Source organism: Canis lupus, chromosome 27 (assembly GCF_003254725.2).
Source record: "Canis lupus dingo isolate Sandy chromosome 27, ASM325472v2, whole genome shotgun sequence".
NCBI lineage: Eukaryota > Metazoa > Chordata > Mammalia > Carnivora > Canidae > Canis > Canis lupus.
The window spans coordinates 20,146,108-20,159,263 of NC_064269.1; the positions used below are offsets into that span (position 1 = coordinate 20,146,108).

At 38.0% G+C, this 13,156-nt stretch overlaps 1 protein-coding gene across 29 annotated transcripts in view; it reads right to left on the reverse strand.

Annotated features, from left to right (window-relative positions):
* PPFIBP1 (PPFIA binding protein 1) overlaps positions 1-13,156 on the reverse strand; it is a 167,103-nt gene that overhangs the window by 37,256 nt on the left and 116,691 nt on the right. For all 29 annotated transcript variants that reach the window (XM_049102570.1, XM_049102580.1, XM_049102569.1 and 26 more), the window contains 3 exons: positions 7,806-7,892; positions 6,566-6,679; positions 5,313-5,444 (listed from right to left, as the gene is read on the reverse strand). In XM_049102570.1, coding sequence (XP_048958527.1) covers positions 5,313-5,444; positions 6,566-6,679; positions 7,806-7,892 — 333 coding nt within the window. The remainder of the gene's footprint in view (positions 1-5,312; positions 5,445-6,565; positions 6,680-7,805; positions 7,893-13,156) is intronic.

Genomic DNA, 13,156 nt, shown 5'->3' on the forward strand with positions numbered 1-13,156 from the left:
TCTGCCTGTGTCTCTGCCTCTCTCTCTCTCTCGCTCTCTGATGACTATCATAAATAAATAAATTAAATAAAAAAAATTTTAAAAAAAAATAAATTCTCAATGTCTCTGGCCTACAATGATGGGATTATGGAAATAAAACGTGATTTTTAGTTTTGATTAAGAAAGGTAGCCAATCACATACTATCCATCATCAGCTATTTCTGGATGGAAAACCACCATATAGATTTCATCTTTAAAAATTAACTAGAAAAATTCTCTTTAGTCAAACCATCTACTTTTAGTGCCTTTTCAGTGATATGTGGATTACTTATAAAAACATTTTAATAATTTCTTCCTTTGTCTACCAAAATGCAGACTGTTCATCAACCGAGCATGGAAGAATGGAATGAAATTTAAATCCTTTTTTTCATCTTTTTGAAATGTAAATCTTTTAAACCAAAGATTCTCAATTTGAGGGTGGATGAGGGCTCTGCCATTTACAAACATACTGTCATAATACAATGTTATATTTGGAATAGGAAAAAGAAAATAATCCTCAAGTTTTCATAATACAAATACAGTCAGATGTTTTTTCTACTTCTGCTTAAAAACAAAACAAAACAGGGATCCCTGGGTGGCGCAGCGGTTTGGTGCCTGCCTTTGGCCCAGGGCATGATCCTGGAGACCCGGGATCGAGTCCCACATCGGGCTCCCGGTGCATGGAGCCTGCTTCTCTCTCTGCCTGTGTCTCTGCCTCTCTCTCTCTCTCTCTCTCTCTCTCTCTCTCTCTCTGACTATCATAAATAAATAAAAATTTAAAAAAAAGAAAAAGAAACAAAACAAAAAAATTTACTTGTAAACCTCAGAAGTGTTCTGAGAAATAGTGACATATTTTTGTTCAGAGCCCAGACTGTAGGAAAAGGGAATCAGAATGCCACACAATACCAACTTAATTTACTGTGGAGAGGATTTATTTTTTACTACAAGCCATGAAGACCCCACCAATGGTTAACAGATTTTTATTTCTCATTTTACATGTCCTTTATTCGTGAGCCATAAAGTAACAGATGACAGAATTATACAAAAATGAACTAAGAAATAAATGCTTACAAGAAATGTAACTTTCTTACTAAACTTCTATGCATGATGCACATATAGGGAAAGAGAAGCCTTTCCCAATTACATAATTACTCAGCAGAATTATACAATAATTACTCGTTATAATTATTATTTTCTTTTTTTTTAAGATTTTATTTATTTATTCATGATAGTCACACAGAGAGAGACAGAGAGGCAGAGACACAGGCAGAGGGAGAAGCAGGCTCCATGCAGGGAGCCTGACGTGGGATTCGATCCCGGGTCTCCAGGATCGCGCCCCGGGCCAATGGCAGGCGCCAAACCGCTGCACCACCCAGGGATCCCTATTTTCTTTTTTCTAAAGAGAAAGAGCTGGTACCCGTGTGTGTGTGCATATGCACACATGGAGAGGGGCAGAGGAGAGAATTTTCAAACCTGACTCCCCACTCTGCAGGGAGCCCCATGGGGAGGCTGGATGAGGAGGGGAGGCTAGATGAGATCCTGACCTGAGCTGAAATCAAGAGTCATAAGCTTAACCAACTAGGCTACCCAGGCAGCCTCTATTATAATTATTATTACACTTGATCTTAGCCAAAAGGCTGAGAAGTGATTATTTTAATTATTATTAACACAATGTTTCAGTAAGAGGACATCTATTTTCTCTTTCATGAATGAGGTCAGGAACTGTCTGACATCATTTAATAACATTTTAGTTGTGATTCCTTAACATGTTCAGAATTTAAGTCTAAGGGAAAAGTTAGTTTCTCTCTTTTATTTATCTCCCATTTATTAATCATCTTTGCATACTATAAATTCTTAGTGATGTTCCTTCATCTGTCTGGTCTTTTTTATATATCTCCACTTTCTCATGCTTAATAGCTTTGAACGCCTATTTGGTATTGTTTTATTTTACCACTTCATTTAGAAATAGTGACAATTGGGATCCCTGGGTGGCGCAGCGGTTTGGCGCCTGCCTTTGGCCCAGGGCGTGATCCTGGAGACCCGGGATCGAATCCCATATCGGGCTCCCGATGCATGGAGCCTGCTTCTCCCTCTGCCTGTGTCTCTGCCTCTCTCTCTCTCTCTCTCTATCATAAGTAAATAAATAAAAATTAAAAAAAAAAAAAAAGAAATAGTGACAATTAGCAAAGAAAAAGAATTGAAGAAACTAGAATTATAAATTGAGATAATTTTTCTATTTTTTTAAAACTCTACCCAAATATCCTTTCTGGCAACACTGTAAGTATGTATGTGAATCTCCAACCTGAAAGAAGTCCTATTTCCCCATAACTCAAGCTAAAAAAAATCTGGAAATAGCTCCTTAACATAAAACCTTAAAAAATGGAATTAAAATTATTTCCAACTAATTTCTCATCAGAATTTCAGTTATTTTTAAAAAGAAAATCCCTGTTACTATTCCTTTTTCCCTCTCAGAGAAACTCTTCAGGCTCCACAGAAATTCAATTTCTGACATCTGGACTCTTACCAGAAGGGGGCACTGTTGAATAATGCTAAGCATCTTCTATCAGCCCTTTCTGGAAACAGGTCCTCAATATTCCAAGGTTCAAGACTTAAACCCTTCGTCTTTTGGAATTGCCTATATTTCTTCTTCCCCACTCCAATATTTTCTTAGAAATTAATCTCCAAATAATCTGAACTTTTAAGACAAAGAATTGTGGATTCATGAAACAGCCAGGGAAACTTTTTTTTTTTAAGAAGGCTCCAGATCCACCACAGAGTTTGAACTCAGGACCCTGAGATCAAGAGTCACATGCTCTACCAACTGAGCAAGCCAGGTGCCCCAGAACATTTTATTTCTGTTAAGGGAACAATAATATAAAAATGAGCATATTCAATTCAGTTTTAATTTTGTGGACTATTTTATTTGTTGTCATATGTAACAAAATTGACTGAATTATAATTTATAATCTCTGGGTATGCACACAATAGTTTACCAAGAGTGTAGAACATTTATTAGAAAATTATTAAGGACTGAGTTACTGCAAGTTTGATGACAAGGTCACTTCGCTTATGATCAAAAATGCATGAGTGAAGCAAGGAAGCACCGGAAAAAAAAAGTTTTATAAAAAAATGCAGACAACAGCACCTGGTTGGCTCAGACAGATAAGCATCTGATTTGATTTCGGCTCAGGTCATGATCTCAGGGTTGTAAGATCGAGCCTCAGGTTGGGCTCTGCACTCAGTGTGAAGTCGGCTGGAGATTCTCTCTCTCCCTCTCTCTCTGTCCCTCCCCCAACTCACCCCCACACACGTGTGCTCTTTCTCAAATAAATAAATAAATAAATAAATAAAATCTTTTTTAAGAAGGAGATAAACTCAAGAGATATAAATAGCTCTGGAGTCTTAAAACAAAATCGTAACACATCATCCACTTCAATTTAGTCCCAATGTTTGGTTAACATTTCAGATCCATATTAACCAGTCATGCAGGTTAAGACTCCCCCTAAACTTAATGTACACAATGGAAAAGGTCAACTCTAGATCCCCAAATACTCTAACTTCTTTCCTCACACCAGACTTAGCTCCACTGCATGATGTCCATCTGCTGACTGAATTCTATGTTTTATGCAGCAGGCCATGGGGTCAGGGAGCGATAGAAAGGAAAAAGAGGAAAATATCCAACAGATTTTTTTTTAAGATTTTATTTATCTATTCATGAGAGAGAGAGAGAGAGAGACAGAGAGAGAGAGACAGAGAGACAGAGACATAGGCAGAGGGAGAAGCAGGCTCCATGCAGGGAGCCCAATATGGGACTCTGGGATGATGCCCTGAACCAAAGGCAGACACTCAACCACTGAGCCACCCAGGCATCCCTCCAAACAGATTTTTAAAGAAAGTACAAAAGCAACAATTTTAGGGAAATTAAGTAACTTTCCAAGTTCTGTTTTAAGAATCTCAGTTTCACTCAAGTGAGAAACACACTCATATATGTGACTGACAGAGAGCTTTAGAAGATTTAGAAGATTAAAACATGAACTAAGTCAGGGATTTCCTTTTGCTGCTGAGGAGGTAATATATATGCCAAGACTTTCCATTACAGTTTCAACTTTGACAGAAAAATTAAATTTGAAAATAGCAACGGAGTAAATCTCACTAGATCCAATCTATGCAGGACTTGCACACAGTGGATAGCACACGTACTGTACCTTGTATTATGATGGTATATAGCTGGTTTGAAATAAATGTTTAAAATGAAAATAGAAGGGGGAAAATACTTAATACTTACTTTCTTGGTACCCATTTTCTAATCTAGTATGATACCTCTCCATACTCCGAGGAAACAAAATAGAGAAAAAAGAAGAGATGGCCCTAGGAGATAAGGAAGTCCTGCAGCTATTCCTTTCCAAATAAGTAGATTTCAAACGGATATGCTCTCTTTCCCCAACAACAAATAACAGGCAAATAAAAGACCTGGATTAACAATAAGTACAAAGAACAAAGCATGTTTAACCACAAAAATGGGTTCTTCAGGTTGTAGAATCTATCCCCAATTTCACAGAATAGTGAGCTTTATTTAATTGGAATGATTTAGTGTAGAATAGACCAAACTGGAAGGCCAAACTAAATATACTCTAAATATCTGACTTTTATGATCATATAATGAAACCATGTTCTCTATACATATTTTAAAACCAACCTACTATATAGTAAATAATTAGCATAACTTAAAAATCACTATTAGTACAGTGATACACTTAAACCCATTATTTCCACAATGAAGAAAAACCAATATGGTTGGATAGAAGGAGAAAGAAACGAATGGACAGAACTCCAAATGTCATAAAGTTGAAAGTATTTCTAAAGACTAATAAAAGAGGCAGCAGTCCAGGTGGCTCGGTGGTTTAGCACCACCTTCAGCCCAGGGCGTGATCCTGGAAACCAGGATCGAGTCCCGTGTCAGGCTCCCTGCATGGAGCCTGCTTCTCCCTCTGCCTCTCTCATGAATAAATAAAAAATCTTTAAAAAAAATAAATAAAGACTAGTAAAACGATCAATATTTCAAAAGTCTCATAATAAATATTGCCATTAACATTTAGTGATAAAGAGTCAATGTAAAAAAAAAAAGCCAATGTAATTAAAGTTTATTCTCAAAAAGAAGCCTAGATGAACGACAGCATGTAGTAATTAACTGCCTCCCCCTCATGCCTACAAGGAATTTCAACTTGCTCTGGAAATACGTATAAAAGATATATACATGCACATGCATATATTTATAAGGGGAGGGTGTCACTTACCTCTGTGTCTCTGAACCTATCTTCATAATCCAACCTGTCCTTTTCTACAGCTGTCAGTTTTAGCTTCAAGTTAGATATTTCAGCCATCAGATCCAACTTCTGAGTTTCTAAGGATGTCCTACTCAGAAGCTCCTATTAGAATTTAAGAGATACATTCAAGAGTTATTTTATTATAAATAGCTACAGATGGATGTGTCTCACAGCTGCAAAGCAGTAACTATCAAGTCGAGAATGTGGTGAAGAGTTATCACTAAATAGACGAATTTTGAAAAAGTTATTTGCTTTAGTTCATTGAGCAGAAATAAACTTATACTTGCTTACTGGGGAGACAGAAGTATATAGATGCATATATATAAACCTTAATTGCTGCTAAGCCTGATGATAACACTGATGACAACATGTTTACCATGTGCCAGGTACTGTTGTCACATGTTTTAAGTGGTTCAATCCTCAAAACAACCTTATAAAAAAGTAGAAACTCCTAAAGATAACCCAAAGATCATCCTTGTTCAACAAACGAGGAAGGTGAACAGAGAGCTTAGGATTTTGCCAAAAGTCATTCAGCAAGGAAATAGCAGAGTGAGGACTCAAATTCAAAGTTGCCTCCATGGAAGCCCGGGTGGCTCAGTGGTTTAGCGCCGCCTTCGGCCCAGGGTGTGATCCTGGAGACCCGGGATCGAGTCCCACATCAGGCTTCCTGCATGGAGCCTGCTTCTCCCTCTGCCTGTGTCTCTGCCTAGCATGCGCGCTCTCTCTCTCTCTCTCATGAATAAATAAATAAAATCTTTAAAAAAAAAAAAAAGAAAGAAAGTTGCCTCCAGTGCATACCCTATCCACAATCTTACAGGTCCTCTCACGTGTGTGTGTGTGTGTGTGTGTGTGTGTGTTTGTGTTACAAGTTTTACAAGTTTGGGTTTTTGTTTTTTGTTTTCCAGTAAAAATCACACATGGCACTTATCTTTTTTCTTAATCATAAAATATATGCTCATGTTTAGGAGTTAGGAGAGCATAAAAAAGAACATTAATATTACCTACAAGCCTATCAATATTTTATTCTGGATTCAAATTACATGAACACTTTCTATTGTGTGCATGTGTTTTGAGATCCTGCTACTCTAGGTTTTTCTTAAAATATGCCAATCTAGGTGAATCATAAACTTGACTGTTGCAGTAGAGTGAACAGAACATATAACTGTAGCACTTCAAAGAGTTCAGCAAGAAAATTCCAACTTGGTGCTGGCTTCTGTACATACCTGCTGCAGCATTTCTTCTGTGGCGTTCAGCTTCTCCCTGTGCTCTTCAAGACAAAACTCCAAATCTCGGATCTTTTCTCCCTGAGCCTCTACCTGGTCTGTTAACACACTTACCTATAAATTAGAGCAAAATAGTGCAATGGATTAGGAAGAATTTGGGTCCCACTGCAAACTTTATTTCTCTAAATAGCAAAAAAACTGGATTGATGTCACTACCCATTGAGTTGTAAAGAAAAAAATTCTATGAATTAATAAGACAGCAATCCTTTACAGTCTTATTTAAGTGATGCTTGTTGATCTGAGCACTTCAATTTTTAAGGAGGTTAGGGCTGATTGGGGAAATGCAATTACCTTATAGTTAATAGTTAATATCAATTCAACCATTTTATGTGAACAGGCATGTATACACATCATCTTTTTTGGCTGGGGGTGGAAGGGGAGTGGGAGGTAGTATTGGAGATTAAGAGAGGAAATGGAGTTAATGTTTGAAAGAGAAGTTGTCAAGGACTATTCAAGCTTGATACTTCAGGAAGAATAAAGAAAAGGATCCAGAGAATTCAAATTCTATGCCATCTTTCATGATTGCATTGTTCACAAATGTGTTCAAATCCAGGATGTAACTCAAAGGTCCACAAGGAGACACTGGATCAGTCTTTTGTCTTTGGTGCTTATTGAAAACTATGAGTCTTTCCCAATGATTACCAGTCTAGTCAATATACTGCAATTTAGTTAGTTTAAAATACCAAAATAAAAATATTTGTCAAGCACTTCAAACATTATAAAGAAGAAGAAAACTCAACTGTAGCCAATAAATCAAACTCCACTACTCTCTTTAGGTTCTGTTTGGCTAATGGTACCATTTTTAAAATTAAAAAAATAAATATATTCAGATTCAGAAATATTCAGATTTATGAATATATATGGTATAAAATTGCAATTTCTGCTGTATATTAAAAAATCAGATCAAATAAGATGACAGATCAGATCAGAAAATCAGCTTAGATGACACTGAGTCTGTCATCAGAGGCGACAAGGCTGATTCAGGGCTGCTCACTCTAGACTGGGTAAGCATACCCCTGTTCTGCCACCATCCCCACCACTCCCTATTGTGTGCAGATGGCCAATGTACTTATTTCCATTAGCAGTCTAACTCCTATAAGGATCTGAATATGCCACCCCAATTTAAAATGGTCTTTGTAAATATGTCATGAAAAAAGAACAGCATTTTAAAAACACTTGCCTGAAGAACAAGAGATTCTTTATCATTTTCTAAACGTGCTAGCCTTTCTTGATATACCTCTCCATTCCCAGGCAGGTGTCCATTTGTCTGAAAGGAAAAAAAAAAAAAAAAAAAAAAAAAAGGAAGTGATATGTGTAAGGCTTGACTCTCTCGAAAACTGAACTACTGTGGGCAAATAAAATCGCAGACGTTTTCAATCCAAGGAAGCTGCATAGAATTCAGCACAGCTATTGCTACAGCTATTAGAAAACACAACACTGCAACTTGGTTCATTGACCTCACAGTAGGTAAACAGGCATGTTAGGCATTTAGGCATGTTATCATCAAACGAGACAACTTCTCATCAAGCAGAAAATCATGACCTACAAGGAAGAGTGGTTACTAACATTCATTGGCAGTGGATGCACACCCAGGTTATGCAAAGTTCTGAGTGTATGGTCGGGCACAAAATCCCCAATCCCCACCCCACCCGCAATGCTCAGTGCTACTAATTCTGGGTGGGGACGGTGGTAATGTTCTGGTACACCTTACGTCCCTCCCCTCTCTTCCAAAGGTCCAAAACCAGGACTACAAATGCCTGCCTTTACATGGGAGGCGGGGGCGGGGGGGGGGCGCGCAGCTCGCACCAGCTTCTTCCCTGCTACTCAGGTCCAAATCATAGGGCAAGTCTCCCCTTTGTCTCTGAAGCCTTTCTTTCTTCCCCTCAAAGCTTGGGCATCAGCCACAGTGACTTCCCCTGGCAGCGCTGACAAGCTGTCCCCATGAGCCATTTATGGAAATCATCCTGAATTCACTAATTTCTTGTGAGTTTGCTTGACTGTATAATGTTATGCCAAGCCCTGCAGGGAGCCTGTAAACAGGTATCATCCAGCGACCACAGCACTTGACCTGGTGCTCTGCTCAGACTAGAGCTCACTTTCTTCCCCTCCCTCTGGCCCCCACCCTTTTTATCAGGTTCCTGTAGGTTTATGCACGGTATAAATGCCCAAGGAAGCACAGATTGGGAAAGTCGGTCACTTTTTTTTTTCCTCAGTTGCCTCATACATAAAAGTCATTAAGGAGACACATGAAAAGGCTCACAGCAGACAACATAAAAACATCCATTTTGAAACATAGTAGTATATGTGATATGGCCCCTGTCTCATTTAAATAGTTCAAAATCATATAATATATAGTCCCAATAGAATTTCCTGATTCCTCAATTCAAATACAACAGAAATAAAAGCCAGTGGAGCTCAAATTGGTTAGATGGGGCCATCAAAAAAGCAGTAACTTCAGATTTAAAACCAGAGAAACACAAACTCAGCATTACCCCCCAGGACACAGCTGATGTGACACCTATCATTTTCCAGAGGTAACTGATATTATTATTCTATCTTCCCAAATAATGCAGTTTCCCATATAAATTCTGAGAACAAAGGCATGTGCAAGCAAGTATGTGCAAGCAAGCGCGCGCACACACACACACACACACACACACACACACAGCTTTAACAAAAAAAGAAAATTAGATGTTGCTTCTAAAAACTTAGATGCACTAGATAGATTTCCCATGAGACTACAAAAGAATCAGAAGCTAATTTAGGAACCCTGCAATGTGTATTCAGAGTGGATGAAGTTTTTAACATCAGCTGCTTGACCACATACCTGCGCAATACCACAGCATAATTCTGTTCATATTGTAAACTGAAGTACCCAGAATTAAATTACAAGTACTAGGAGGAGTCGGATGGAGTGGCCTAAAAGACCTCCAACCCTGGGGACTAACCATGAAAATGAAATTTATGTAACTTCTTGAGGACAGTGTTTTGGAAATGAGCTAGGATGTATAATACATGTTCTCAATCTAAGGAAGCGCTGAGATCAGCCGTATACAGTTTTAAATTCTTCACTCTGACTATGAACGATAGCAGACATCTGCTTTTAAAACCCCATGTGAGCAAAGTTTTATAAACAGACACATTTCATTAGGTAGAAGAAAAAAAAAAGGTTTCTGTCCACTGAGGATAAAAAGCAAAAGTTATTTCTTCTAACTGAAGGAAATTATAGAAAGGTTAGAAGTGCTCCTACAGCAAGTTCTAGAAGTGTTTCACGAAGCTACTACATATGATATGGAAATCAGATGTTCCAAAATCAGTATCACAAAACTATCTCGAAATCAAAATACTAAAAATTGACTCACAATGAGCATACTCACACTTCTCAAGACTAGTGATGTTTATGAGAGCTCATAATGTTTAAGTAATTTAAAAAAAAAAAAAAACACTAAAAGTCACTATAGCAAAATAAAGCAAAAGGGCCACCAATGGAGTAGTTACATAATTTTAAAGTAGTGTTTTGACCTATTCAAGTAGGTAAAGGTCTAATCTAGTCACACATTTATTCACATATTTATGCCAATTTTGTTACCATTGGCTTAAAAAATGTTAGAGAGAGGTAAATTGTATTAAGCAAATATGCTACCGCCTCTAGTTTTTCTCCAGTTATCATGCTTTACCTACCAGACCTCTCAAAACCTCACCAAACATGGCCTGCTCTCTCACACATAAATTCTATTTCTTCTGCATGGACAGTATTTCCCATCATTTCCTCATTCCTTAAAGTCCAGCTCAATCAGGGCTTGGTCTATGAAGTCTTCCTTGAATTACTCATATGCCAGTTACAGATTCCAGATGAACCCTCACCACAGCAGGCCTCACCCTGAATGGACCAGGTTAGACTTGGCTATATACATGTTCCTCTCTTCCAACAAAATACATTCTTTTTAAGTAGGTTTGCCTTTGCATCTGACACACAGTGAGTCTGAACCAAATGACTGCTGAATACGCAAGAATAGGTGTTTAATAAACATTGGGTGAATGCAAGATGAATGACTGCTTGGTTTTAACTTGGCCCTCTTGCTTCTCAGCAAGACTTATTCATGTCTTTCCCTACAACCTGGCATGTACTCCATCATCAACTTCAAGCCTGTGCTCCCCTCTTTCTATCATGTTTAGGAGGTGTTCTCAGAGCCTTTTTAATGGAGTATAAGTGAGACTACCTTGCATGAACTCCCTTATGGATTCTCTTCTCTAAAGCATAGTATATATTGCCTCTGACATCTTCCCTTTCTTTCCTCCTGCCAGTCTTCGGGGAACTAAGTTTAACTACTTCTAAGAGTTCATTATTCCACATAACCTTTGGGACCTTGATTTCCTGCTTCCCTGAGACTTACAATTATCACCTCTATCCTTACCATTCTCAATGTCTTCGTCCTAATGAACTTTCTTCCATTCCTCTCTCCAACATCCGCTCCAAGGCTTTGTGTCCACCTCTAATACTCACCCCCCATTCCTCTCTGCCTCTAAAGATCTATTTTTCATAGCCAGTTCCCACCTCCTCCGCCTTCCCTTGTGCCATATTCTCTTCTCCCTCTATACTGGCTTCCCTTCTGTGTCTTGTCTTGTCCTTCACAATTTAGTTTTTCATCATATTCTGCCATAGGTAGCTTAATCTTACAAGAGTTGGTCACTTATTCTTAATGGTCCCTCAAGGTAAAACTATCTTATACTTCTTTTGATTCTCTCAAGAGTCGTGAGCATATAATTGAAGACATATTTAGTATAAACTCTTGTTGAGATTTGACATCCAAAGCACTGAAACCAGCCCAAATTAATCAAAATTCCAGAGATGTATTCAAAATAACTCTTTTTACTTTAACTCATGAGGTGACCCTTTATTGACCACATTTGTTTCAACTGAAAGTTGAAGTCAAGATTGGCATCAACTTGGGGATTTTAATACTACAGTATCCAACTAACAGTGTGTGTGGAGGGTGGGTATGGGACCCTAGGGAGGGAAAAGCAGGGCAAGGGATCCAGCTTGACAGTAGCAGTGATACTTTAAGAAACTCATGGTGTTGGCCAAATTTTCCTGGCATGACAAGGGGAAAATGTCCAAAAAGGCTCTAGTCCTCACAGAATTATAGAATCCTAAACTTAGCCAGAAACCACACTGGGAATATGAATTGCCTGAATTCACATGACAGATGCTACATATGTCAAAGGTACAATAAACCCCACCCCTTGTCATCTAAATAGAGAAGTTCTTCTATTTACATTAATTTCCTTTAATTATCAAGTACATACACAATCAAGTATAAAGATGTAATAAACGTTATCTGTTTATATATAAAAGTAGAGACCTTATGTACCCATCACACAGTATCAACTGTTATTACTTCAAGGTAGGAGGGAACGTTTTGCCAGTTATTTTTAAAGTGTCATGCTTTTCCTTTAATTTTCTTAGTTTTGTTGGTTTGCATTGGTCTACAGTTGTCTCCTCTCTCTCCCCAACCTTCATTTTGCTTCATTCTTCTTTCCTGAGCTCTGTTGTCCTAAATCCAAAATCAACAAACAGGCAGTGATTTGCCACAATTATACTTCCTTATGTTGTAACACAGAGCTCACTTTGAATGTAACATTCCCTAATCAGAAGGGTGAGTAGCTAAATTAAAATGGGTAAAAGAAAATCAGTTCAATTTCATATGGACAACAAATGTTAAGAAATATACTGGTGTTATACCAGTATCCCCCACCCCCCCACACACATACTATCCACCGAAGTCAATACACTTATTTTTAAAATTAGTTTTAAAGACTGCTGTCCAGTTTTTTATTTCACGATTACATTTTTCAAAATTTCATATCAAGAAAGAAAAAGGAAGGTGCAGCCTACTAAAGCTCTTTTAATTAAATGTTATCTCCAGCTACCAAAAGAAATATCTCATGCAAGGGGCTCTTGCATCCTAGTCAACATTACATCTCTAGCACTCCATGCAGACATTTATTGCCTGTACTCTACCAGACACGGCAACAGGAGGAGATGGAGAAAAACTCAAAAGCCATGAACATCACAGTCACAGTTCACTGGGGTCCAACAACACTAGAAGGAATCTCATATGCTATTGTCCAAAGAATCAAAGAATGTGATTATCAACAATGTTGGCAATCAAGCCACCAGGCTGCAGTACTCCACTTCTCAGTCCTCTCAGCAAGTGTGATGGAATTAAGGTGGTGAGGCTTTATCCTTGTGCTGTAAATAATTATTTCAGGGCAACATCACTGCCATTTGGAGATACTGGAGCATCCCTTATGGTTGGCTGGCACTCCTGTGTACTTTCACACCTCTGATTCAATCTATTTTTCCCTCCAAAAATTTTTTTTGATATATTAGGATTGCTTTTATTTATTCATGAACTTCTGAAATTTCTAAAAAAGTAAATATAATACCAGGGCAACAAGGACAATGTTTTCATGAAGCCTCCATTTATTCCAAAATCTCATCATATCTGCTCAAAAAGAAAACCAAAG